The 27,915-nt window shown below is 49.3% G+C and overlaps 2 protein-coding genes across 6 annotated transcripts in view; one reads left to right on the forward strand and one right to left on the reverse strand.

Annotated features, from left to right (window-relative positions):
• The window catches only part of SRRD (SRR1 domain containing), a 15,338-nt gene extending 15,127 nt beyond the window's left edge, over nucleotides 1-211 (reverse strand). The window contains exon 1 of one of the 2 annotated variants that reach the window (XM_019755574.2): nucleotides 4-211. In XM_019755574.2, the coding sequence (XP_019611133.2) occupies nucleotides 4-164 (161 nt within the window). In that variant the 5' untranslated portion in view covers nucleotides 165-211. The remainder of the gene's footprint in view (nucleotides 1-3) is intronic. The other variant, XM_019755575.2, reaches the window with a different exon arrangement.
• Nucleotides 169-27,844, forward strand: HPS4 (HPS4 biogenesis of lysosomal organelles complex 3 subunit 2). 4 transcript variants are annotated; one of them, XM_074321525.1, is made up of 15 exons: nucleotides 176-301; nucleotides 1,819-2,356; nucleotides 4,391-4,481; nucleotides 5,974-6,117; nucleotides 8,171-8,278; nucleotides 8,742-8,858; nucleotides 10,477-10,571; nucleotides 12,195-12,267; nucleotides 14,164-14,200; nucleotides 14,986-15,082; nucleotides 15,695-16,589; nucleotides 21,379-21,511; nucleotides 22,027-22,135; nucleotides 24,596-24,802; nucleotides 27,755-27,844. In XM_074321525.1, exons 2-14 carry the CDS (start codon nucleotides 2,316-2,318, stop codon nucleotides 24,765-24,767), a joined length of 2,112 nt encoding a protein of 703 aa, XP_074177626.1. In that variant the 5' UTR covers nucleotides 176-301; nucleotides 1,819-2,315; the 3' UTR covers nucleotides 24,768-24,802; nucleotides 27,755-27,844. The 4 variants fall into 4 exon arrangements, with proteins under 4 accessions (XP_074177627.1, XP_074177626.1, XP_074177625.1 ...); XM_074321524.1 differs by lacking the exon at nucleotides 27,755-27,844 and adding an exon at nucleotides 25,974-26,106; XM_074321526.1 differs by lacking the exon at nucleotides 27,755-27,844 and having other exon boundaries at nucleotides 169-297; nucleotides 24,596-25,839.
• Nucleotides 27,845-27,915: the final 71 nt, after the last annotated feature.

The following is a 27,915-nucleotide window of genomic DNA, read 5'->3' on the forward strand; positions in this document are numbered from 1 at the left end:
CACCCGGCCTCCCGGAGGCGACGGAGCACAACCTCGCGGTCCACGTCAGGCTCCGCCTCCGGGGCCCGGGCGGCCGCCGCCTCCCTGGGCCGCGGACGTCGAGCGGCAGAGCGTCTCCTCCGCGGAGCCGCAACGCGCCAGGGATCCAGCGCCGCGGCCGCCATTGGCCCCAGGAGTCGCGGGCGCGCGGCGCTCGCGTCCTACGTCATCGCCGCGCGCCCGCCCCGCGGAAACTTTAGGAGGCAGGCGGTGGGCGGCGCGGGCGGCGCGTGACCCTGTGGCCTCTCCGCCGCGCGCGCAGGTACCGGGCGGGAGTCGCTGGCGCCCCGCTGCCGCCCACACTCCGGGTCCCGAACCCCGATCCCCGATCCCCGATCCCCGATCCCCGATCCCCGATCCCCGGGCTGACTGGCTACTCTGGAGGGTGGGCGGCGCGGGGACGCCGAGAGGCAGGACCGCGGCCGAGAGCGCCTCATCGCGGCCTCTGGGTGCCGTGACCCGGCCCAGACTGACCCTCGCGCCTTTGCGCACCAGTTCCCAGCACCCTGGAGCTGAGGCCACACACCTCCGGGTGCCCTAGAGGGTGACCGATGGCTTCCAGGCTCTTCGCAGACGTTAGCGCCTTGCAGACCGACTTGAGGCCACTTCCTACACCACCTCCTCGCCCCTCCCCTCAGGCCATTACCTGCCACTCTTGACTCCCCTGCGTCGTTACTGCTACTTCCCAGGCTGCCAGAGCCTCCTCTGGTCACATCCCAACACCTTCCCCACCCCTGGGCCATTTCCAGCCTCTACTGGACCTTTCAGAGATAGAGTGGACCTTGGCAGTGTAGGGCCCGGTCTCCTGGAAACGGGATGAAGGGTTTCAGGCTGCTGCCCTAGGTCCAACAGCTTAGATGCCTCTCCACAGGCATCCGCGTATGCTTCAAAGAATAGCACGAATGTGACCCTATGGAGACCCACCCCAAGATATTTAGAGCCGAGAAAAGATAGGGATTGTACAGGCCATCAGAGATTCAGTGGGATCCTCTCTAGAGACTTCGTTCTACCAAACAAGCTTTAAAAAAACTCTCTTGTGTTCCCCAGGGGGATGACAGATGGTGAGAAAGCATTTGTAACCAAGTCGCTGGGGACTTTAATCTTGGAGAAAGTGACAGTAGACATCCAGTTTGAGGGAACAAAGGGTTGTCTCGTGGAAGGATTAGACCTTGTTTTATTTTCCTGGAGAGTGTTATGCAGACCAGTGTGTGGAGGTTCCTGGGAGGACAGTTTTAGCTTGGTGCGAGGATACATTTAACACTGAGTTACCTCTCTCTGAAGGGAGTAAGCCAGAGACAGGCAGGTCATTTTTGAAGATGAGCATGAGGGTTAGAGTAAATGATGCCAGGGTCCCTTTGGACTCTGAAATTCCATGGTAGTCTGAGTTGTCTTTCCTCTTGGGAGTTTGACAGCCACTTGTTAAATTCTCTGTCTGTCTTTTGGAAATGCGCCCATCTCCAGAATTCTACATGTTCAGGTTATTTTTGGGCTGTCAAGGTGACAGTTCCTTAATTTGAGTTCCATTATCACTGCAGCCACTGCCTTATTTGTATAGCTGTCCTTCACACGCAGAGCTTCACCCTGGTTATTTCACCTTCTGTGAGATATCACTGTTCAAGACACGAAGGGATTTATTCAGAAATCCTGCTACCCTATCTTTTTTTTTGTTTTGAAACCGTTTTCTAGAAAGCTCTTTTGAAGTATACCATTTGCCTAACCCTGCTGAGTCACATGCTCTCTCGTGGGTTTCTGAAATAATCTATCTTGTGTTTATTTTAGTGCCAAGGCACTGATGTTTGAACAGGAAGCTTCAAAACTTTTAAAAGAACCTCCGGAATCGCTTTGAACCCGACAAGCTATCAGACAAGAAATCACCCCAGAACACTGCCTCGAGCATGCACCTCCCCTGTTGGGCTTTCCTGTTGAACAGTTTTTTGAAGAGCTTATTCTGCAGAGAGCCAGAAAGCTGATGCTCACAGAACCACATTAGTGGATCTGACTTTTCTGGTAGAATTCTCTTGCTTTCTTATATCCTCTCCCAGAGTTTTCAGAGGCGTGGAGGTATGCATGGAACCGAGGGCCTGCAAGGAGGGAAGTAGCACTTTCATACTGAGTGAAAACTAAGCAAGTGACAGTTGTGACTGAAAACACCCAAACCTCCCACATCCGGATTCATAGGATCGGGGGACACAGAGGAACGGTCACTGCTGGGGAGAAAGAAGCCATAACTGGAAAAGAAAGCACAAATAAAGAGAATGAGGGCAACTGGAAAGTAAATGGCCACCTCTACCTCAACGGAGACGAAGTCAGCCTCCTGGTGAGTAGCGAGGTCTGCCAGGGTTGAGTTCCTGCCAGGCTGCTGGACAGATGTTTGGGGTTACCTGACCCCCCCCCAGCCAGATGACCTCGATTTTATTCAGAAAACAATAAAAAGCCCTTTTCCTCAGAGCCGCTGAATCAAGCGTGTGAGCCATTTCTCACCAAAGCTGACATGTTGCAACCTTGCAAGCCTCTTGCATTGTTCAAACGAGTCCAGCATTACTGGTAGATTATAGAAGAGATAACCATGGTTGTTGGATCATGCTAATATGGCTTTGATAATATTTCTTGTGCGCATGGGAGTCTTCACTTTTGAAAGACCAGAAGTGGTTGCACTGCAGAATTACACCATGAGATGTTTGGCCAGCCTTCAGATTAGCTCTCAAAGGGCATTACGCAACGTCTGCCTGCAGCTCCATTGCTTTCTCAACCCCAAATGTGTTAAGCCTCTCGCGTAATTGGGTTCAGCAAACCTTAATCAAGGAGATGAGCATGGAAAGGCATAGTTTAAATAGAAAGAGCAGGGTTTACTGACTGACGTATGTGTGTGGAAGTAAAAAAAATGGGGAAGTTCGAAATGACACCCAGGTTTTCTTGTGTGTGCCTGGAAGAGTGGGGGCGCTTTCACCCAGAGAACATATGGAAAGGGTAGAATGGGGCCCGACCGTGGGGTTTCCGAATTGAGTTTGAAACATTTTTAAGGCTTTTCGAGCTGGACTTGTCCGGCAGCCAGTTGCATGTTTGGAACTCAGGAAAGCAGACTGTATTGGAAATTGAGTTAGTGCTTGGCCTCAGGAAGATAAGGTGGGAGCCAGAGAGGATGGAAGGGGGTCCAGGGGAGCAGAGCACAGAGTGGTCACAGCGCCTCCTTCTCAGGCCCTAGCCTGCTAGGTGTGCTTTCGGAGGTTTAGGAGTGAAACTCAGGGCCAGCCTTTGTGGAGTTTGCTTTGTGGTCTTAAAGAAGTAATTATAATTGTCCTGCAGAGCAGACTGTACGACCTTAGGGACGAACAGAGGGTTGTGGAAATTGAGAAGACAGATTCCTCTGGGGGTCAGAAGCTGGATGAGGGCTCATGTTTGGGTTGTCCTCGTAAGTTTTTTATTTTTGTGCTTTTTTTTTTTTTTTAAAGATTTTATTATTGGGGAAGGGGAACAGGACTCTATTGGGGAACAGTGTGTACTTCCAGGATTTTTTCCAAGTCAAGTTGTCCTTTCAATCATAGTTGTGCAGGGCGCAGTTCAGCTCTATGTCCAGGTGCCGTTGTTAGTTGCTGGGGGCGCAACCCACCATTCCTTGGGGGAGTCGAGGAATCGAACCGGCAGCCTTGTGGTTGAGAGCCCACTGGCCCATGTGGGAATCGAACCCACAGCCTTCGGAGTTAGGAGCATAGAGCTCAAACCGCCTGAGCCACCAGGCCAGCCCTCCTCGTAAGGTTTTGACAGACAGTGAGGGGTTCGGTCCTTCTCTGTGAACTGACAAAGGCCCCTGTTTTCCCATTATAGATTCACCATCCTGCATTGAAACATCCAGTGGCCCCAGGGCCAGCAAAAGCAGTGCCCACTGTAGGCCTTCAGTATGTTTGTTAAATGAATCGATAAATTCCTGGTCAGAAGGATAATTCAGGAGCTCATCGTGCCCAGCGGGAGTGCATCTGTGACATCCCTAACTTACTGTGTTCTCAGAGCCTTAAAAGACAGCTTACTAACCATGTGGTTAGATAGTTACGGTTCAGCGTCTCAAATAAGAGGTGTCATTGTGGGCGCCCCGTCTTTCCTTAGCCACTCGTCTGTCTTTCACACAGATGGTTTGACAGCTGGATAGAGGCATATTTTTAGTTTGACTCAACTGCACTTACAAAATGGTTTTTATCTATTTGTAGCCACTGAGTCCCTTCTCTGGGGCCACCAGAAGGCTTTTCAAACTCTTGAGAAATGAGCTCTTCTTGGGCTGGGAACTCAATAGGAAACTGTTTTGCAAATGCCCCGATCACTGGATGAAAGAAAACATGACTCCATTCTGTTCTCTTGCCAGGTGGAACTATTTTTTCCTCTATGACGGTTCAAAGGTAAAGGAAGAAGGAGATCCAACAAGAGCGGGCATTTGTTACTTTTATCCCTCTCAGGTAAGCCACATATGTGTTCTTGTTCTGTGGGGACCCTCGGCCTCAAAACGGACGACTTTTCAAAAGTAGAGGGTTTCTATTGGGACGAGTTCCTTTGGGAAAAACCTACGCAATGGACCTTTCTGCTCGCTTATTCTTAGTTGCACTGTGTCTTCTTCTGGCCTTAAAATTTCCAGGCAGCTCAGTTCTTCCATCTTCTCTAGCTTTCTGTTACCATGATGATTTTCTGTCTGCCCCCATTGCTCCCAATTTTTGATCGGCTCATTTAAAAAATAAAACGTATTCAAACATATGAAAAGTAGAAAGGAGAATATACCTGTCACCAGTTTTAACAGTTGTCAACACTGCCAGTTTTATATGACCTCACCTAACCTCTCTCCCCTCCTTTTTTTTTTTTCTGGAGTGTGTTGAAGCAAATCCTACACATTGTGTCATCTCCCCGGTATCAGGTGACATCTCTAAATGAAAAGGACTTTTAACATCATACCTAACGAAAGTTACAATAATAAGTAACAATAATTCCTGACTATCATCTAATCGTGTATTCAAATTTTGCCTGATTACCTTAGATGTTACTTAGACGTACCTTCCTTCCGTCTTTGCTTCCTTCTCCTTTTCTCTCTCTCTTTCCTAGTCAGGATCCAAACAAGATCCACATAGTCCATTTGGCTTTTTTGTGTTTTAAGTCCCTTTTACTGTTAACACTCCTCACCCACTCGTCCTGTCCCCCCGAGACCACTGAACTACTGAAGAAACCAGGTTATTTGTGCAGTAGAATGTGAGGTCCCCGCTCTGGATTTGGCTGGACTTCCTTATGGTGGTGTCACTTAGTGTCTTCCCTCTGCTGTGTTTCCTTTAAACTAGTAGTAAGATCTAGAGCCTCAATTAGGTTCAAGTTCAGTCCTTTTAGGCAAGAATTCTTCCTAGGCGGGGCATACATTTTCTGTCCATTACACAATGTCTGGCCACCCACTGTAAGATCGATTAGGACGTCTGTATACGCGTATTCACTCATGTGATTATCCTCTGACTTGGCTAATTGGGATTAACCTGTGCTGCTCCGGCCGTTGTGCAGGGGATTTGAACAGGGATGAAAGGCTCATGCTTCTACCCATGCACGTGGGTTAACTTGTAGGATATAATCCTGGGAACAAAAATGTAGTCCTGTGCAGTCACCTGTGTGTTCACTGTGGGCCTCCTGGAACAGTTCATTCATCTGGGCAGGGGTTGGCAAACTGTCTAGAAAGAGCCAGGAGTGAATGTTTTAGGCTTTTGCAAGCCACCTGAGGTCTCTGTCATGTATTCTTTGTTGTTGTTTTGACAACCCTTAACAAAAATGTAAAAGCCACCCTTGGCGCATGGGCCATGTACAAACAGGTGGCCAACGAGATCTGGCCTGCAGGCTGTATGGTGTGCCAACCCCTGCTCTAAGGAAGGACACAAGAGTTCAACAGTTTCAACTGCCTGTCTGGAATTCACTCCTTTCCCGTAGACCCTGCTTGACCAACAGGAGTTGCTTTGTGGACAGATTGCTGGAGTTGTCCACTGTATTTCTGACATCTCTGGCTCTCCTCCTGCTCTCATTCGTCTGCGGAAACTTAAGTTCGCCATAAAGGTTGATGGAGATTACCTTTGGGTAAGTTTACCAGGCAGAATCAGTGCCGACAAGGTCCCTTCTACCACGAGTCATTTGTCTTGGTGATAAGAATTGTGATGATGAGGTTTACAAAAGTAATGGTTTGTATGCCTCTCAAGCCTACAGTCTCCTACCCTGTCCCCATGTGCTTTGTCCAGTATCATCCACAATTCCTGTGTCACTCTCCGCAGGTGCCCATCCTAACTGAGTGCTCCCCAAAACATTTCTGACATATCCTGCATTGCACATGGCTGGTTCTCTGCTCTTTTGAAAGGCTTAATTAACCCAACCTAAGGAAATTCTCTTCGTGATGCAAATTGAGTTTTTAATCCCCATCTTTTCTTCTTTATACTCTCTATACTTCCCTCTACTCTCCACACTTACTGGCTAAGTGACCCACAAACTCTTAAGATACTGATGCATATATGTTAGGTTTCAAAGAACCATTAAAAAGAAAAAAGAAAAACTATTTCTTTACAACTGGCAGCACCATATACGCTCAAGTGCTCTTTTCCCATGCCTGCACTTACTTTAAACTCTTCCCTAGGTGAAGCGACGTTTAAGTGTAAGGAAATATATTCAGCTTTGTAGGTATTCTTTACAGCATCTTATGAACATGTAGAACTTGACAGTGAATACTCGTATAGTTCACCCTTGAACAGCACAGGTGTGAACTGTGTGAGTCCACTTATATGTGGATTTTTTTCAATAAATACTACAAATGTATTTCCTCTTCCTTAGGATTTTCTTAATAACATTTTCTTTTCTCTAGCTTACTTTATTGTAAGAATACAGTATATAATACATATAACATACAAAATATGTGTTCATCGACTCTTTATGCTAATTGGTAAAGCTTCCGGTCGACAGTAGACTATTAGTAGTTAATTTTTCAGGGAGTTAAAAGTTATATGCAGATTTTCAACTGCGTGGGGTGTTGTTGCCCCGAACCCCCACAATTGTTCAAGAGTCAGCTGTACTTCCTAGATTCTGCGATGCATGTTTCATTATCGTTGCTTTATCCCATAGTTATTCACCCCTTTATCTTCCTACCAATCCCGTTTTTATTTTAGTGCTTTTCAAAGTTCTACACATCAGTATACTCCTTCCCTCCTCACAGCCCAGCTCCAAATAGCTCATCTTACATAAGGTTAACAAGAAGTCAGTATTTGTTTGTGGTTCTTCTTTTCTTTTGAGTTAAATTTATATATGATGAAATACACAAGGGTGAGTGTACCATTTGATGGATTTGGGCCAAATGATGCATCTTCCACACAAATCCCTATCAAGATACAGAATATTAGCATCACTCCAGAAAGTTCAATCTTTTGTCCTTCCCCAATTCACTATAACCACCCCCGCTGTCTCACGCAACCATTGCTGTGATTTTTTTCTGCCATAGATTAGTTCTACCTGTTCCAGAGTGTCACATGAGTGAAATAATACATGTGCGAGAGGTAGAATTAGTGACTCAAAGATTGTGAACTTTTTTCAGCCTCTTTAAACGTGTGGCCAGATTAGTTTTTAACTGAGCAAGTATTTCTCTTCTGTGGAGCTAAACACTAAGGGTTTTAGAGGTCTAAAACTGTGTGATGATTCAGTCGTTTTCTGTTCTCAAAGCACTTCGTGTAGCTGGGGAGAAGAGATGGCTATTCATGAAATAGTTTGAGCGCAGTGTTTGTAGTGAAACCCGTGTTAAACATTCAATGTCCAAATAATAGTCCTAACACCACAAGGGGTCCGAAAAGAGGTCAGCATTTGCTAGAGTGATCAGAATAGGCACCGTGGAAGTGCTAGAATCTGTGGTGGGCCCAGAAGGGGAGGGGAAAGCCCTGGCAAATGAACAGGAAGGAGGGCATTTCAGGTTGGGCAACAGGAGTCCATTGTCCTCAGTGAAGACCAGCTCGGCTGGAGTGGAGGGTGTGGGGCCAGGCAGCAGCAGATCAATTCATGGGCCGTGAAGTCTGGCTGTAGTGAGGCCGGGGTGCCAGGAGCCCAGCCTTGGACTCAGAACGGAGGAAACTGCCTGTCTTCCTGGTTTCCCGCTTTACAGGTGCTGGGCTGTGCTGTGGAGCTCCCTGATGTCAGCTGCCAGCAGTTTCTGAATCAGCTTATTGGATTCTTTCATTTTTACAACGGACCTGTTTCTGTGGCTTACAAGGTATGAAGACAGCGCCGACAAGTCTTACGGGGGTGGGGGGGGCGCATCTTGAACAAAACCGACATTGCCGGAACCCGGCCCTTCCTCTGGGGTCTGTTGTACTTTCCATAAACATGTCATGGCCAGTGACAAGGTCAAGGTCTCCTGGAGCCCCTTTCAGATGCCTTTGTTCTCCAGTGGCCTAGGTCCCGTTTGTTCAAGTCCTTATTCCCATCTCCTCCTCCCTGAGACGGGTGGAAAGAGCTGGGCCTGGTGGCTGCCCTCCCCACAGGCGATCTGGGTCTGTGGTAGGTAGGTGATCAGGGTAGGGGGTGAGGTCTCGTGAGTGTAAGAAGCTCCAAACAGGCCCTCCCGACCAGCCAGTGTCCTGTGTCAGGAACATTTCTGTGGCAGTTGGGATCCTTGTCAAAGAGTGTGTGTCCCCGAATCTCAGACGCTGACCTCAGGCTGTTTTTTGTTTCAGAACCGTTCTCAGGAAGAACTGAGCGCCGAGTGGGACACCTTTATTGAGCAAATTCTGAAAAATACCGGTGATCTGCATAAGATATTCACTTCCCTCTGGAACGTGGACCGAACTAAAGTAACATTCTCCTCCCGCTTCCTCTTTTCGTGTATAGGAATAGAGCTGCTGGACACGTTTTGCTTTTCCCCTTTAAATGAACTTTGTATATATCGAGAGAGGTGGCTGGAATGGGTCATTTGTCAGTTAGGGTGGTTGTTAAGACCTGCACTCAAATTCCATCACGTTCCTCACTAGCTGTGGAGCTTGGACAGGTCAGATCGCCTCTCAGAACCTTACTCACCTTATCCATAAAACGGTGTCGTCACACCTGCCTCCCAGAACCGTTGTGATGATGAAATGAGACAATACCTAACTGACACAAATTACGTGATAAGGTGTTACAATTTTGCTAACGCCCCAGAAGCGTGGAACGCAGGGATCTGAAGGTCCCCTTCTCTCTTGATAGTACCAGTAATATGATTTAATTGTTCTCACCATCAAAAATGCCCAGTGCTAACGTTTTAAAAACAAGGTCGCCCTATCTGGGAGAGAGTGGTTGTGGTTGGGATGTGTTCTGTCTCTAAGCCATTCCGTTTGCCAGTGGTGCTTGTGTGGCCGGCCTGACCGTCTGTGCTTACCGTCTGTTGTTCTGTGGCCTTGATCTTGGTGAGCATCCCATCCTCATTGTCCGAGGGCCAAAGGAAGGTGCAAGGCTGTGGCCCCTTAAGAACCGACCACCTGCGCCCTGAGTGTCTCAGAAAATGACACCCATTCTGTGATGCCAGCCCACCATTATGTGTGGACTGGGACTCACTGCTCCTGTTAGTGGTGTCCCTTTAACAGGGATGTAACACCGCGACTCTGCTAGAAATGGGGACGGGTTTTCCCCGCTCCTGTTTGGAGGGTTTCTGGAAGTCGGCCCCAGAACCTTCCAGAATGGCCGCCTGGGACTGGGCTCTGTCCTGAGGCCATGAAAGAAGAAACTTCTTCACGTGGCAGCAGCTGCAAAGCTTGGCTCTGTTAACGCTCAGTTCTAACAGCTAACGGGTGCTCGGAGGTTCTAGCTGCCAGGTAGGAAATAGGAAGGGACTTTTGGTTATTGCCAGCCATTCTTGACTAGGTTCAGATCCATTTCTGATATTTTTCGGGACTTCAGCCAACTGACTCCTTACAAGGAATGGGAAACTGAGGCATATCTCCCCAAGTGAAAGATCGTGATGTTTTCACTTTGTGTAATGGAATAGAGTTACGGGAGCTGGTCAGACACCAAGCCAGCTGTGTCGCCGTGGAGCTTGTGTTTCAGAGGGAGGGTAGAGGATGGGGGTGGGGTGGGGGGTGGTTTCACCTGGCACCATGACCTGCATTTGAGACCTACAGGCTCTTTTCTCCTGCTGCCTCCTGACTCAGCATTGATAGTCAGGGCCTCCGAGTCAGTCTACATTGTTCTCTGTGAAGGGCCGTGTCCCCTATTCACTGTACCTGCCAGCTTATGGAGAGGCCTCCTTATTCCAAGAATTGGGCATTTGGTGGTATCAGCACTTCTGGGTATAGAGAGGACCCAGATTTTCCCGTGTGACACAGTCTTCTGTTTCCAGGCTTTGGGTTGTGACCTGTCCACCTGTGCTACAAAGCCCCCTTCCCTTCCTTGCTGACTGTAGGCTTGTTAATTTGTGGGCACGCTTCTTGCCCTGCACAGGTGGAGCCCCTGCTCTTGCTGAAAGCGGCCCTCATCCTCCAGACCTGCCAGCGCTCCCCTCACGTTCTCGCCGGCTGCATCCTCTATAAAGGACTGTGAGTAACGCCAGGCCCTGTCCTGCACCCCATTCCCCTGCTGCAGACCTGCCCATCCCGATCGTGGCCACCTCCAGATCACAGGCAGGAGTTCCATCTCGGGCCAGTTCCAAGTGGGCTGGTTTGGCAAATACGAGGTAGTTTAGATTTGATTTAGGGTACGTATCTGTCTTTGAGCAAAGCTGGGAAATTGGAAACTGTTCTGTCCAGAAAAGAGTTAGGAATAGAAAAGGCAGTTCTAAAGAGAGCCTTGTAGTTCTCAGGATGGGGCTTGTCGTTGTAGTTGTCAGTCTACACAGTGCTAATTCAAAGCCCCCAAGGTCCCCGGCAGCCAGCTTGGTAAGTAAGCGGCAGCCTGCTGTGGCCTCCCCTGCTGCGGGGGGGGGTCTTGGGGCACGTGCTGCTCAGCTCTGCAGAGCGGCCTTAGTGCTTCTACTGAGGCTCCCGCCAGCCTCTTGGCTGGGTCCGTCTCTGGGTTGGCCTCTGAGATCTCTCGACACCTTTTCATGCAGTTGGAGGACCTCTCTATGAGCCTGAGGGCCTAAGAGCCACTCCACGCATCTTCCAAGGCTGCTGTCCTCCTGGAGGGTTCGTCCTCACAGCCCAGGGGCAGGCGGGGCCGGCGCTGTGTGCCCAGAGCTCTCTTGAGGCTCTCGAGGTGGTCGGGGGCCTGACTGGCTGGGTTCCCAAGTCCTGGCTTCTCTCCTTCCCAGCTCTGTGACCTTGGAAAGTTGCTTGATCTCTGTTTTCTCTTGTGGGAAATAGAGATACTTTGTGGAGAATGAAATGAGATAAGAGATGCAGCAGGACAGAACGCACGCCCTGGTTCACCAGGGCCTTGAACACATTAGACCCCTCATTCCTTTGCCATTTTCATTAGGATGGTTCTGAATCAGCGTGTGCCTCCCGGCTCACAGGTGACATGGCGACCAAAAATGGAACTGTTTTCCTTTTCATATTTTGTTTTCTTATTTATTTTTAAATTGTGCACCTAAGGCCTGAACACATTCTCATTGTAAGAAACTGAACCCAGACAGAAACAGAGCACAATTTGTAAGTTCCCCTCCACTCCCCTCACTCTCAGCCCATCCCCACAGCTAGTGTTTGCTGTGCACCCTTCCTTTGTTCCTTATGTGTTTTCACACATGTGCACATGTATGTATGTGTTGATTCTGTTTATTTTTGCTGTCTGTGTAAATGGGATCGTATGATTCCTCAACGTAACGTGTACAGTAGAGGTTTCTTTCTCAGTCCGTAGTGGGCATAGTAGCCGCACATTTTTTGGTGCTGTGTTAATAACTGTGCCATGATTAATTTAATTACTCTCTTTTTGATGGAAATTGACATTGCTTACCCATTTTTTTTTATAACGATTTTTCCATTTTCCCCTGTAATGAATCTTCTTAGGCATACTTCTCAGTACAAGCCAGGTCCAAGGGTATGGACATTTAAAATGTTGATAGAAATTGCCAGAGCGCCCTCTCTGAGGGCTTTCCCAGTTGAAGCTGTCACCTGCTGTGTCCCCAAGATCCTGGCCAACACGGGGAGTTAGGAATCTTCAGTCCAACGTCCTGCAGTGTGTTTCTTCTCATGGTGTCCTTCTTCCTGTGTCTGACCTCCTAGGATTGTCAGCACCCAGCTCCCACCCTCCCTCACGGCCAAGGTCCTGCTTCATCGCGCCACACCTCGGGACCAGGTATTGTAAACGCACCTCCCTGTCGGGCCTGCTTCTGCACCAGGTGGCTGCCGGCAAGGCTTATCCCAGTGCTGGATGGATGGGGCGGCTGGGGGGGGGGGGTTTCCCCTTACTCTTGTCAGAACCCCCCAGGGCCATCAGTGGTTTTCCTCAACGGTGACGTCATCAGCCAGGCTGAAAGTGTTTCTTTCCGCTTGGTAGGCTTGGATAGTTGGATTTTTCTTCAATCCAAGCGGAACTATGAGAATTGGACTTCCCTCAAGGATGGGCTTTTTGTCAAAAGAAACGTTGGATTTTCAGAGACAGACGCTAAAGGATGACTTAGGAAATCAGAAACTCTTAAAATCCTTCCATCTTATATTTATTTAATTGCTTTTATAATGAAAAGAAAAGAGCCATACATGCTTACTGAGAATACAATTGCCCACAATTGGATGGCACAGAGACAGTCCCTGCTAGCGGCTGGCATACCTCCTTCCAGTCCTTTTGTCTCTTGTTTTATTTGTTTATTCGTAGCTTATGAAGCTATAGGTTTAAATGTATCAACGCTAGGTCTTTGCATTTATCAAACCAGACATTTAAAATGATGGTGGGGCTCTCATCGGGCCCCTTCCCCACTGGTGGTGGATGTGTTGTTTCTGGTAAACTGTCTGATGAGTGGATAAAGGATGCCCTTGCCTTGTTTCCTAGTAATTCAGCTTCCTAGGATTCGATCATAAGGAAATCGTCTACCTGCTGAAAAACATTTATATTCAAAACTCTGTCTCCACAGGGTTTATGAAAGTGAGAAATCAGATGTAACTTAAATGTCTGTGGTTGGAGTTGGCAAATGATGGCCTGTGGGCCTGTTGCCTACACATAAAGTTTTATTGGACGCCTTCAAGTTACAACAGCCAGTTGAGTCGTTGCGACAGAGACCATATGGCCCACAAAACCAAAAATATGTATTATCTCACCCTTTACAGAAAAGGTTTGCCTATTGCCGGTTTAAAGTAGGGAAATGATAAATTCACCTACACCGCTTTAAACTTCATAAAATTTTTGTCAGCCATTTAATTTAAAATGGCCAAAGATGTTTTCATGACAGGCCTTGCATGTTACTGTTTAAGCAGAAAAATAGGATTTTATATAATATGGTCTCAAATTATTAAAGAATGCATAAACTTAAAGGGCCATATGCCCAATAGTAATGGTAGTAGCTTGTGGGTAAAGGAATTATATGTGATTTTTTAAAAAACAATTTCTGTCTAGAGGAAGCTTATGTAAAGAGAAAGCCATATCATTTCATAGCAGTGAAAGTCATTTTGGCAGGAAGAGCAGTTTTTGTTTTTTTGTTTTGCTTTGGTGGGTCCTTTTAGAACCTTTAGATGGAAAAGGCTGGAAAACTCTTTTGAGAAAATTGCCAGGTTTCTCCCCTTGATCGTGAATCAAAATAAACAAGAGATGTGGCATAGCATTTTGTGTAGATCAAATCCTTTAGCACGAGGGTCATAGGACCTTCACCTTTTTTTTTCAATGGAATTTGTGTGAGTTCTATGCCAGGGCTATTCTAGAAGCCGAGTTCTCCGAAGATATAAAAGAGAACACGAATCCTCACTCTTATTCGCAGAGGGGAGAAACTGAGACACCAGGATGTAAAAGCCTGGTGTGAGTTGGAATGGGCTGCTGCCCTGTAGCCTGTGTGGGCCCAGGTTCTCTCCCGCCCCCGCCGTGGTGGTGAGCAGGCAGTTTTGGGGGGTGCGTCTCTTCCATCTGCTTTGCTGTTGGCATGTGGTGAGGACAAGCGTTCTGGGCCTGGCTAAGTTTTATGAGCAGCAGATGGCACAGCGCCGTCCTGTTGGGTAGGTCAGGAGGATGTGGTACCCAGCGCCAACTTCTGTGTGTGTTTATTTTCAGAGAAGACCTACAGGAGGGGATGTCCTGCAGGAATGTGGTAAGTAGTGAGGTGCATCGTTGCGTCTTGAGAATGCAGTCTGTCACACTGCCGGTCCAAGCCCTGGGAAAGGCCGAGTCATCATTCCATCTGGTTGTGTCATCTCGTGAGATTGGACAAATTGATAAATAAAACGTCAGTGCAAAGTTACCCATCAGATTTCTAATTATAAAGCTCATGATTGTAGGCACACCTTTCTTCTTTTAATTAAATGTATTGGGGTGACATTGGTTAATAACATTATGTAGGTTTCAAGTGTACCATTCTATAATACATCCTGTGTATTGCATTGTGGAGGCACACCTTTGAACCCCCGTTTTCAGATCCTCCTTAACTCCCTGTAATGAGACTGCTCACACAAGTTCCAGAGACTCCTAATTAGGAGAGGGTAAGATCAATGGCCACTGCCAGGAAGACCTTGTGCAGGATGTGGGGGCATCCCCAAGAGGGCTTTGGTTTGGTTTTGAAGCATAAGTTGGGGCACGTATCTTTTGTCAGTTAGAAGTGCTTTTTTCCAGCTTACGCCTTTTCTTATTTTTAAGTGCCACTAAATTTTCTTCTACCAATGGACGCCCTTTTCAACAGCTGGGAGTGAAGGTGCCCACATGGGCTCTTCCTTGCTAATCGCAGACATCGTGGCTGCAGTTTTGTGCTTTTGTTCTGGGCTGAGGAGCGCCCCACAGCTCTGCTCCCTGAGCTGGCCTGTGGGTTGCATGCATCCCCCCAAGACCAGTGGCTGACCCGCTGTCTTCTCTGGCCCTCTCCGTGTTGCTTTGTGATTCTAGGAGTAGCACTTCCCCCAAATGTCCACATCATGCCTGTTTTCGTGACAGAAGAGGAAGCCATCGGTCTCCATGAGTTCCCAGGAGAGTGGATGACTAGGTAAGGGAGCACAGGGCGTTCATCTTAAACCATACTTTTGGGACTCCTTCACGCGGGTTTATCCAAACAAGCCCCTGGTACACCTCATCCTTCCTTAACTCCATCTTCTCTGTCCTCTGCCCTGGGAGGGGCTTCTGGAGCTTCAGCATACGGATAAAAGGCAGCTGGTGTAGTGACATGAGTGTGGGTTTCAAATCCCAGATCTGCTGCTGATTGACCTCCTCCTCTGAGCCTCAACTTTTTCATCTGTAAAATGGGCCTGGTAATACCTGCTTCACGGGCTCATTGTGGAGGTTGGAAATAGTGTATGTGTAGCACCCAGTATAGGCCTAACTCGCAATAGACCTCCACATGTGGGTGACTTTTATCCAGTGGGCCCTGCCATTTTCAGTAGGGGATCCCAGTACCACTGTGTGAAGGCCTGAGAGCCAGGCATCACCTTATTTTCACTCCCGTGGTTTGACCATGGTGGTCTCTTAGTCTCTGTGGCCTCAGACACCCACTTGTCAAGCAGTGGCCTTGCTTTTTAAGGAAGTAGTGCTTTCGTGTCCCCCCTGGGAAGGGCACTGGCCCTGTGTTCACTCAGCATTCCCTTCACGTCTTGTTCTCCAGCCCTCCTGCATCTCCAGCCAGACGCCAGGAGCGCTCGGCCCAGCACCGTCCAAAGGGTGCCCTGAAAGAAGACGCCACCGGGCCTGAGGAATCCATGGCCTGGATGTGGGCAGCCAGCCCCAAGTCCAGGTTCCCGGATGCAGCTCGGTCAAATGGCAGCAGCGAGAATGGATACTTCTCGGGTTGTGATCTAGGGAGCATCCAGCCTGCAGAAGCGCACAGCACTGCCAGGGATGCAGGCCCTGGTCTCGCCTGCTCCCTGGGGAAGGAACCTGGCTTGTGCCGGGGGGAAGTGGAAGTGGACTTATCTGAAATCCACATTCCAGGAGCTCAGGAAATGGGGACATCCTCCGGTTATTTCACCTTCCCGAGTGTGTGTGTCCCAGATGGCGGTGGTCCTTGTCTCAAGGAGTCTGTCAGCGACTCGGGCAACGCGCAACCCCAGTCGCCCGAGGCCCCGCCTGTGGGCGCTGCCATCAGAGGCGTCTCTCCCTCCGCTCCGGACGAGCTTACCCAGAATGGAGCCCTAGAGCAGCATGAAGACCTTCCTGGGGACAGCAGCCAGGCCCCCAGTAGGAGGAGCAGGCCGCTGTCATTGCCTCGCCTAGATTTGGGACAGAGCGGAGCTAAGCTTCCTGTCGGGGGACCAGGCGCGGAGCCCTGTGTGGATGGAGTTCATGAGAACCACCCCGCCTCTGGCCTGGAATGCCAATCAAGCTCTGCCGACTCTCCAGGCGACGCCCCCTCTGCAGACACCACTGGCTCCAGGTGGACGCCCGCCACGCAAGGAGGACTCGTGCACATGACCCTCTACACTCACAGTGTCAAAGGGCTGGTTCTGTCCCTCCTGGCCGAGGAGCCGCTGCTGGGAGACAGCGCAGCCATCGAGGAGGTGGTGAGTTTGCCCAGCTCTGCTCGGTCCTCTGGAACATGGACGGGCAGGGAAGGGACTCCCCAGGGGACATGGGGTCCGCCTTGCTGCGTGACCTTGTGCAAAAGTCCTTGTTTATACAGCGGGAATGGTGGTAGTACCTGCCTCCCTGGTTTTGCGGGGGTGAGTGAAGAGCTTGGGCTTTCCCACTTCTGATTTCTTGGAGTGCAGGCCCTGGACAGGGGAAGACCAGGTCGGAGCCCCGGTTCCACTGTGCTCGTGTACACAGACCTTTGCTCCCTGAGCCTGTGGTTCCTCCGCAGTGTGCGGTGATGACAAGCGCTGCCCTTCCAATGCAGTGGGATCACGCAGGCAGTGACCACACACAGGGTGGCTATGCCATCGCCACCACGGTTGGCCTCCCTTCTGAGCTTGGACAGCTCAAGGAACCATGTTGGCTGGAGTCTACATTCTGTACACATCACAGCCAGGCCTGGGAGTTGTCTGGAAGCCCCCTGTTTCCCTCCGTGGCCCCTCCACTGTACCGTGGTGGTCTGAAGCTCCTTCCTAGAGGGCCTGAGACACCTGAAATCCTAACCGGTTCCAGAAGGCTCCTCTTAACCCATTCCAGAGCCTTTCCCACTGCCAGTGGTACCTTCTCTGGGGCCTACCCTGGAGATGCAGTTGCTATAGTAACATCCTTGCTGTCGTTGGCAGGAAAGTGGTAGCAGTAAGAATAGCAAGTTGAAATTGCTGCAGGGTGAATGGTGTCCTGGGGCTTGCCTTGTTTTTGTTATTAAATCTATAGTATTCTAAGCTGGTCTCATTAGCATGCAGGGTTTGTGACCCTCCATAAATGAGCTGGTCACCTTGGAGCATGAGGGGTGTGGGGGGTGGATGGCAGCATCCTTAGCTCAGAGCCTCAGGCAAGAGACTGCTCCTCTCCCGACCTGCCTTGCTTATCTCTCCCCTTTCCACAGGCTGGTGTCACATGTCACCAAGTGGTGGCTTGTTTGCATCCCTTCCCTCCTTCACCATAGGGCTGAGTGGCTTCTCCACCTCTTTCTCAAAACAACACAGGGACCCAGGATTGCAGTTTTACACATCTCATCTCCCTGCCGCACCTTGGTTTTCATGGTGCCGTCTGCTTAGTGCTGAGCTGTAGGCATGTTATTTTGAATGCCCACTGTTTGGATGCAAGCGAGTGGATACGCTACCTCTCTTTTACCTTCCCTCCAAAAAAGAAGAAGGAAAAATAGTTCAGGCTGCACTTGGAGAAGGAAGTGAATTCAGATACGTTCTGTCCGTTCACTATGTGCGAACTACTTTACATGTGTTATTTTAGCCAGGCCTTAGAACAGTTCTGGGGGTGGACATTGTAACTCTCATTTTACCAGCAAGAAAACTGGGCCTCGTTGAGATAAAGTCCTAATGCAAATGGGGGGTGCAGAATTCTTGTTTGTTTCTCATCCTCCTGCCTCAGCCTCTCTGTCCGCCACTGATCTGACCTTGGAATGATAGATGGGAAGGTGAAGAAAGGGGGAAATGCCCTGCCTTCCGTGGCTCTTGATATGATCTGTCACATGATCTGTCGCAGCCGTCCATGTTGTTAGGAGAATGGCCTCATGGGCTTTCATGTAGAGTAGGGTTTGGTGAGGGGTAGGCCCTAGGAAAGGCAGTGTAGCTTAAAGGAAAAAGAAAACCTTGTGTTTTCTAAAGAGAGTTGGGCCGAACTAACTTGGATCAGCTTGCTGATTTGAGAGGAACGTTGGCTGACCAGACCTGACGGCTGTCTACTTTATCATTTTGGGAAAGATCGTTTATTGCCTTTTTTATCCCAGGCCTGGTTTCCCTTCAGGCCCTCCACTGCTGTCTAGAAAAGCTAGCCCCGTGCAGAACGGTAAACTACAGCTCAGAAGTCACAGTGAACACACCCTACTTGAAAGGGCTCCTAGGTTATGCTACACACTGTGCCAAGGCACCCTGGCATTATTTTGCCATCTTGTCTTTCAGTGAATCAACTGCCACCTCCTTCTGTTTGCCCAGGGTGGAGGGCTGGGAGGCGGGTGGGAGGGTCAGACACGCGGGGAGCCGGGGGAGAGACGGATTAATTCAGAGGGAACAGAATAGGCTCACACCAGGGGGCAGCAGAGAGCCATTGACAGCTTCCTGCTCAAAACCCAAGATAACCTCACTGACCTTCAGGTACAGTGATCACATCAGTTATTCATGGCTGCGATAGGGCGTTGAGCTGTCTGTACAGGAGACGAGGCTTGCGGTGAGTGCAAGAGTGTTATCCTAAAACAGGAAAACGCACCCCTCCCCATGAAACTGGCACTTCTGAGTGAATGCGTGACTGCTTCGTTTCTTCTGCACCTCATGGCACACCTTCACATTCCAGCCACTTGCTTTGCTATGGACTGGAAGCCGGAGGAGCCAGGAATTAGCCCCAGCTGCGTGTCCCCTAGGGCTGTGGTGAGAACTGATGTGTAGTGATACATATCAGGGGTTGGCCAACTTTGAACACGACGGAACACACGGCAGGTCTTTCCCACCCTGCACAACTATTCGTCTCTGCTGTTGTAGTACAAAACCGTGGGTAATACGGAAATAAGTGGCGTGGCTGTGTTCCAGTAATACATTACCAATAGACACTGAAATTGGAACGTAATATAATCTTCTCATGCCACAGTATTACTCTTAATTTTTTTCCTAAACCATATAAACCATTCTTAGCTCTCAGGCTGCACAAAAACAGGCAATGGGCTGGATTTGGCCCGTGGGCCGTAGTTTGCTGACTCCCAATATATATGAAAGCACTTGGTTACCAGTAAAATATGGTGCACGTCATCTGATAATAATATCTTGTGACTGTGCGTTTATGGTTAAGTGACTTTACCTTGAATACGAGTTAGGCAGAGATTTCAGAAGCAGCCCAGTGCCTGCAGGGCAAACTCGGGTTTCAGCGTGTCTCACTCTCTGTTCCCATCCTCTCTTCCTCTGGGCCCCAGCTCAGGATGGGAAAGACGTGTATTATCAGGTTCCCCAGGTCCAGAAGCTTGCAACGAGGCTGTGGTTTGACTTCATGACGTGCGCACACACACATCTGTTAAACCCTGTGCTGGGTAGGCGGCCCCCGTGATCGGGGCAGATCTGTGCACGTCTTCCCTGAGCGTGCGTCCCTCACTGTGCCCCTCAGTTTCCACCAGGTAGCTCAGAAGTTGAATGTGCTTGCCATGGGGTATATGCTCGTTTATCTGTGCATTTAGTAGATATCTGCTAGGAGCTTGGTAACTCTGCTAGGCACTGGGGATAAACGATGAATGCCTAAAATGAAACCTCGTGTGTCAAGCCTGTTGCCTTTTAATATCATTTCTAAGACATTCAGATAGAAAACCTAATTTATTAAGGGCAGTACACTACCAAAAATAACACTTACACTTCATGACCTTCACCGTGGAAGCATTCTGTTTGCCTCTTTGTACTTTTTATGTGCACTTCTTTGTTTTACAAAGCTGTTGAAAATATAGTCAATCTACAGACCAGTCATGTGCTCATTAAAGAGATATCACTTCTGTCTTAATGATAATTTTCATTTGCTTGACTATAGAAATGCCTTCCCGGCGGGTAGCACTTAGAGTTTACAGAGGATTTTTATATGTGCTACTTCATTTAGTCCCCTCAACAATGCCCTTTTGCAGATGACAAAAAAAAAAAAAAAAAAAAAGAGGTGCAGAAAATTCAGGAACTTGTCTCTGGTCACCTGGCTAGGAACAGGCTGAGGCAGGATGTCCTTCACCTGCGAGCCATCTGCTGCCAGGGGACAGTGGCCTTCTTATGGCTAAAGCAGCCCCAGGGAAGCCGCAGGAGGCCCCACTGCAGACTGAGTCTGTCAGGATGTGACTTACTTCCTTGGTCAAGCCCAAAGTGGAGCTAAAGAATACCATAGCCCTTAGAGGATGACGCTGTAGGAGAATAGTTTAAGGATGAAGAAAGTTGCTCGTGCTGTATCATTAGGTTACAAAACTAGTATCAATATTTATGGTTTGATCCCATTTTTATTTTATGAAAACAGCCTCGTACAAAGTGGTATAGTCCAGTGTTCTCAGCTATACCTGCATATGAAACTTCCCTAGGAGGGTTTTTAAAACACAGGTGCTTGGGTCTCACCTCCTGGATAGTCTTCTCAGGTGGGTTCCTCCTCTGAACCGCAGAGCACAGAAAACCATTTGGCCGACACGTCTCAGTCCTTCCAAGCGTGGTGCGTGGCTGGTGCCACTCTGGATGCACAGTGGAGGACTCCTCAGCCCAGGCCCAGTGGAAAAGCACTAGAGGGTGGGCCTGGCTGGCTGTGCTGTGAAAACGTGCAGCCTGGGTGGGAAAGTCATGGCTGTGGGAAGGTCACGGGTGTGGGAAAGACACGGCTGTGGGAAGGTCACGGCTGTGGGAAGGTCACGGCTGTGGGAAGGTCATGGCTGTGTGAAATGTACCATGGCTAGAAGGAAATGAACCAAGGGGCTAACAGTGGCTATTTCTGAATGGTGAGATTATGGGCCATTTCTCTTGGCTTTTTCCCCCTTCTTTTTAAATGTATTTTTCTGCTTACCACTATTTTCTGAGTTTTCTACAATTTGAAAAAGCTTTAGAACATAAGGGCAGAAGTTAGTAGTTCTCTACTAACAGGTAAAACACTGGTCAGAGTCCTCTTTGCTAAATCCGGTAGCCATGCAGATATCTCTGGATGATTATTGGCTAAGTCTGTGGCCTGCTGAGGTCACTTCTGCAGCCGTGACCCTCTCCGGCCCCTTTGCAGTACCACAGTAGCCTGGCGTCCCTGAATGGGCTGGAGGTCCACCTGAAGGAGACGCTGCCCAAGGATGAGCCCACCGCCGCCAGCAGAACATACAACTTCATGCATTACGACCGTATTCAGAACGTGCTGACAGGTAAGCAGCTGGCACTGCGCAGAGGTGCGGGCTGGGGCACCTCCTAGAGCCGGGGGTTGGGGGAGCTACAACTGGGGCCCAGTGCACAGTGGGGTTGGTGTTCTCCCCAGAGCTGTTTGCCGTGTAGTTCATGTGCTGCTTTCTCACTGGGAGCCCTGCTCCCACTGCATTTAGAATTTGCTTGGCAAACGCTTCCTTGCTCATTTGTCTTTTTTTTTTTTTTTTTGGCTGTTTCTCCAACATTTTGAGGGAAGCACACACATGTTCAAATATCTGTGATAAGGTCTGCCTTAAAACTTTGATCCTCGTGCACGATGCTCATTCTCAGGCAGCGTGTCCTGTGCTGTGTGGCGGCAGCTGTTGGGACCCAGCCCCCTGGGCAGGCCTGGGCCTCTCCCCCGTTGGCACCCACACTCATGGCCGGGAGCCACGTTCAGTCACACTTGACAGTACTGGCCTGGGGGCGTGGGGGGAAGGAGTCTGCTACTCATAACTTGTGTGTCCTTTTCTGGAAGCAAACGTGCCTCAGGTGGCCACACCCCAGGATCGCCGCTTCCTGCAGGCCGTCAGCCTCATGCATGCTGACTTTGCCCAGCAGCCCTCGCTGTACGAGATGATCGCCAGGTGAGATTTCCCCTGTCACTTCACTGTCCTGGACCAGGAGCCACCTTCTCTGGGATCTGGGGAAGAACTTACTCATCACTAAACAAAGGGCATTCTCGTTACTCCCTTTAAGGCCTGCTCTTTCTCGCCCCTTGGCTCCCACTCTCTGCTCTCCTGCTTCCCTGGGTCGTGTATTTTCTGGGTCCCGTCATGGGGCTCAGACTTGCTGGAGACACTGGGCTACGACAGTGAGGAAACCTCAGGTCCTCACACTGTCAACGCTTTCATTCGTTACTGGGGAAGGAAGGCCTCTCTCCTTGTCACGGATGCTGCTGAAGAGACAAGTCGTACGCACTCATTATGAAAACATGCAGCCTTCTCCCAAATCTATAAAGCGAAACGTTTCTTCCCTTTCCCCATCAATACCTGAACGATACCCACAGTTCATACTTTGGTGTATGTTACTCCAGGTTCTATCGTTTTTAGTTTTCATTTCTCATATATAAAATATGAGTATGAGCATTTTTATTTTAATGATTTTTAATAGTGTTTCTAATAGAAAACAGGATCGTACTGATGTACTGTTTTACAAGTTCCTTTTTTCACTCTATTGCAAATCTTGAATATCTCTGTGCCAGTAGATACAGATCTATTATTATTCCACTTTGTAGTATTTAACCAACCGAATTCTGCTTTTTCTTTCATGCTTCTCAATGAAACTGGTAGCAGAAAATAAGGCAAGTCAGAGGGTCAGAGGGGAGTGTGTGCTATGTGTATATTAGTCAATTTAGTTCTTGGGACAGTTTGGGCAAGTGCATTATTTATCCTCATCTTACAGATGAGGAAATTGAAGCCCTAAGAAGCTAAGTGACTTGCCCCAGTCACTTCTTATTAAGTGGCAGAGCCAGGCTTTGAACCCCGGTCTCTGACTCTATAGAAAGTGCATGTTCTTTCCACACACCTTTCCGGTTTCAGGGGGGCAGTGTGGTCCAGAGGGAGGGGTGTGGGCTCTGGACTCATACAGACGTGCCCGGAAGCCTGCGCCATCATGGTGACAGTTCTGCTGCCTGCCACCTGCCACACCGGAGTGCTGGGCGTTTCTGCTGCCCAGCGCCATCTTCAGTCAATATTTCAATACATTATTTCCACAGTAAATGTGTCTTCTCCGGCTTTAAGTTAGAGATGCCCCAGGCCAGCAACCTAGATGTGGTTTGTATCTACAGTCAATGGTTTGGGAACTGGTTTGTTGGTGTGTGTGAGTGTGTGTGTGTGTGTGTGTGTGTGTGTGTGTGTGTGTATCTATTTTGTGAGTGATGGAAATAAGTAAAATGTCAGCATCTGATCCATGAACCCTTTGGTGACTCTGCAGTATTTCACCTTCCTTGGAGCTGAGAGGGTTTTAGCATTGGGATATGTAGCTTGTTTTAATAGTAATAGAAACAACAGCTCCCATTTCTTAACCACTCACTGTATGCGTTGCAATTTACGTGTATTTTTATCTATTCCTACTGATTTAAAAAATCTCAATGAAGGGATGTGCTATTGTCAGATCCATTTTATGGATGAGACAGCTGGGGCTCAGAAAGGTTGAGTAAGTTAGCCAAGGGCACACAGCAGGGCTGGGATTAGCTCGCACCCACCAGACCGCAGTGCCCCCTCTCCGTGGCTGTAATGACTCATCCATGTCTTATCCTGCTGGGCCAGTGAGTGGCACAAAACGCTTATACCAGGCGGGCTGTTCCGGCCCCTTGAAGCCCCAGAAGGAGAAGCTGGAGGGGGATGGGGTTCTCCCTCCTATGTGAAAGGAGAGATCTGAGTGAGGGGAGCCTTAGTGGTTCCTGACGCTACCCTTTTATACTGGATTTGGGGAAACGGGTCCAAAGAGGAAATAGTCTGAGACAGGCAGGATCGAGGAGCCAGCTGGTTGCCTGGCCCCATAGTCGGTTCCTCTCAGATGGGTCCTCCTTTGAACCAAACCCTCATCCCTCCCTCTTCTGTCCCCTCACTCCCCTCACTCATCTAACCGCCGCCATGTGTGCAGAGGCCTAGACCCTTCCTCAGACACTGTCAGTGCTTGTCATGGAGGCCTGACAGCACCACCCACCTCTGAGCCTCAGGGGCCTTATCTGTCACATGGGATGTCACCACTACTGCATAAGGCCATGTGGGCAGTAAGCCAGGCTGTGTGGAAAGCGTTTTGCACAGCTGCTATGACAAGACATGCACCCATCAGTTATTTATTCAGTTACTATAACTTCAGGCCATGTGACTGTGGCCGCCATGGACAGTCCCAGGATCCAGTGAGTTATTGGCACTGGACCTGAAATTCAGGTGAATAACCAGAGCCCCGAGCCATGACAGCTGCGCCCACGGCATCTCGTGTGCAGGGCCATGCTCGTGTGAGTGCCTCTGCAGGTCTTTGTGTGGCCTGAGATGTGTGCAGGCAGCGTTGGACTCGTGTCTCCTCTCTTCCTCCCACAGAAATGCCTCCACAGCTGTGTATGCCTGTTGCAACCCGGTGCAGGAAACCTATTTCCAGCAGTTGGCATCGGCCGCGCGGAGCTCTGGCTTCCCAAGCCCCCAGGACGGTGCCTTCAGCCTTCCAGGCAAAGCCAAGCAGAAGCTACTGAAGCATGGGGTGAACTTACTTTGAACTGGGCCGCAGTGGGCAGCTCATCGCCCCAGGAGGTGACTATCAAATTGAGTACCAGCAAGGAAAGCTCTGCTGTTTTAAACAGAAAAAAGTCCCTCTTTTATTTTCCTAGGAACATTCCCTTTTTAAGAAACGTACTGGTGTTTGAGTGCTGTTAGGGTGTGAGGGGTCAGGTCTTCAGGCCCACAGACCTAGAGCGTATGAGAAAGACCATTACACAGGCAGTGTGGAGCCAGGACGGGGGCTTTGTCCCCCTCTGCCAAAGGGGTACAGGGCCAGTTAGTTTCCTGAGGCTCCTGGCATCTGCTGCCATTGCATCCTAGCCTGAACTGTACCAGAGATTCAGGTTGACATTCTGTCTGCAGCCTAGTTGTTGCCAGTCTCGTGTTTGTCCATCCCTGTCTCCAGGGGCAGATATGGGAGATGGGCTTGTTAGCGAGCAGAGCGGAACTGCCACTTCTCAGGTTGTCTTCAGAGCGGTCCTCTTGGGAGGGACACTCAATGCAGGGAACAGTCAGGAGGCTGGAACCGCCTCATTGGGATTCTTCCGGAACTGGATTCAAAACTAGGAGCCTATTCTTTGCAATACCACAGTGGGGGCAAATATTCATAACGTGGGAGGGAGTTTAGGATTTGGCGATAACCAAAAGCCCTGGGATGCCGAGTGTGGGGAATTGGGCGATGACAGGCCAGGCGGTGCGCCTCTGGTTAGAACTGAGCTGTGCAGCTGGCTTCTCCTGAGTGTGAGTGTCCCTCAGTGGGAGTTTCCCAAGTGTTCGGGGGCAAAGGCAGAACCGTGCTTGTCAGCGGTGCTGTGTGTGTCTGGGCCGGTGAAGGTACATTAGTTCTATTACCGTTTAGTCAGACGTGTTATGAGAACATGGTGCAGATCACAGGATAAAAATACTTACCGGAATCTAAACTGAACGTTTACCACCAGTACTAAGATTCCATTTGAAAACCGCTGTGTTAATAATTCCACATCAGTGAACACATGTCTAATGTTTATGACGTGGTGTCTTTTTCTCAAAACACGTTTCCAAGGGCTAAAATAAAACAGCCAAAAATGCTATTGAGTTCTGAGTAATTAAATAGTAACATCTCTAGTGACATAGTTAAGGTAAGGGTTAAGATATTTTGTACGTAGACGTGTATGTATGTACGTATTCTGCGTGGACACATTTCTCTTTTCCTTGCCTCACCCAGTGTGGCCAGGGAAGGAAGGGTCTCCCTGCGAGGGTGATGGGTTGTAGCTGCTCCAAGAAGCACCAGCTTCGGCACCCAGTCCCGTGTCACCCTCTCCTTCACCCTCCTGCCACGGGCTGGCCTGAGAATGATCTTCCCAGATGGCAGAGGATTGTACCTCAAGCTAGGCTGAATGTACTTCGTCCTACTTCTCTGCTAAATTCTTCAAGAAAACATTCATTACAAGTCTCCGTGCCAGCCTCTCAAGGAACCTTCGTGACTAACTTACACGTAACGTGTTCCTTTTCCCTTGTGGGGTATTTTTAAGCAGCCAAACGTTTCCTCTTGCTCCCTGGTGCTCCAGAATTGCGAGTTCCCCAGAGTCTTGAGCTCAGTGAAATTGCAACCTGTTATGTATTGAAACAGGGACAGCGTTTGGAGGCTGGAGCCCATTTTCATCCGCCCACCAGTAGCTCACCCAACTGCCTGTGTTCAAGGACTCTTCCACCCAAGATCTGTTTCACGAGAAAATCGCTTGGCTGCCGCTGGGCCTTTCCTAAATGTCAGGCCATTGGTAGATCTTAATCTTATTTGTTTTGCTTTCAGAAACCTCTCTTCCCAGAAACCTCTCATTTCCCAGGGCTGCCTTTGCACCTAAAAACACTTTTAATTCAAAATGCTTTTGTTTCTGAGAAGCAATGCTCCAGGCAGGCATGGGCTTCCCCTCATGTCTAACAATCAAATAAAGAGCACGTGATTCACACAACAGAACGAAGACCCAGTGCAATGGTCACTTTAAAATATGTCCACAAATTCTTTCCTACAAATTAGGGACCTAATTTTCCTCTCTCTTGAGTGTGGGCTCTACTTAGTGACTCGTTTCTAATGAATAGAATGTGGTGGAAATGACAATATGAGAGTAGGTTAGAAAACACATTACAGCTTTCATCTCTCTTGGTTCAGCTGTTTTGGGGGGGAAGTTGACATTCAAGCAGCCCTCATGATGAGGTCTCCTGTCGACAGCCATGTGAGTAAACCTTCTTAGAAGCAGGTCCTGTAGCCCCAGTCAAGACTTCAGGTGACTGCAGCCTTATGAGAACTGAACTAGAACCATCAAGCTAAGCCAGTTTCGAATTCCTAGCCCTCAGAGGGTGTGAGATAAATGTATGTAAGCCACTCTTTGCGGGGTAATTTGTTAAATAGCAATAGATAATATACTTGCATGCCACATCACATCCCCAAACTAGCTTCTTTACAGCTTTGGCACAGAGACGCTTTAGCCAAATGCGAGACAAAGCATGTCTCGGATCCCATCTACTTCCTGTCCCACCTTGGAGAACTGGGCTGGACAACTAAGGAAGATATTGAGTGTCTCTCACTTTCTGTGAGTCCCAGAGCCTGACATTAATAGCCATCTGGATCCCTGCTTCCTCTGCTCTGGGCCCCGCCCTGGCCCCTCTTCATTCTCCAGCGTCCCAGCGACCTCCAGCCAGGATACTTCACCCGAGAGTGACATCCCTCCACTCGGCCCCCAGACCCCAGCCTTCCTGGACCCCCCACCCCCGCCCCGCCACCCCAGCTTCTCTGGGAGGAATGTAATGGAAGCCCAGGGGCCATGGTGTCATTTCCCCTGCAGTTTGAGGACACAGCAGACGGAGCTGGAGGACAGGCAACATGGGAGAAGTTGGGGTGGGGGGCCCCTGGGTGAGGATCATTCCTTGGACCTAGGATGTATGTGCTGGGGCTGGGAGGGGCGGGAGGGGGAAAGGGTCGCCCTCCTCACCTATTTTCTTGTCAAATAGCGGGGTCCACCTGGAGAGTGACCTCCCACAGTGTGCGTTTCCGCTGTTCCTGAAGCTTCTGGAACCTCTCATCAATCCAGCCCTCCAGGCTCAGCTGTGGCTGCTTTGGCACATTGCCCTCCGGCTCCAACCAGACTCCCCCAGTAGCAGATCAAAGAAGA

Source organism: Rhinolophus sinicus, linkage group LG16, assembly GCF_036562045.2.
Source record: "Rhinolophus sinicus isolate RSC01 linkage group LG16, ASM3656204v1, whole genome shotgun sequence".
Lineage (NCBI taxonomy): Eukaryota > Metazoa > Chordata > Mammalia > Chiroptera > Rhinolophidae > Rhinolophus > Rhinolophus sinicus.

Bases quoted from the DNA above. Each gene is read 5' to 3' on its own strand.
- HPS4 (XM_074321526.1), top strand. From the start codon at position 2,316: ATGGCCACCTCTACCTCAACGGAGACGAAGTCAGCCTCCTG. The intron at 6,118-8,170 runs GTAAGTTTACCA...CCCGCTTTACAG, and splicing joins TTGATGGAGATTACCTTTGG to GTGCTGGGCTGTGCTGTGGA. The intron at 8,859-10,476 runs GTAACATTCTCC...TGCCCTGCACAG, and splicing joins GGAACGTGGACCGAACTAAA to GTGGAGCCCCTGCTCTTGCT.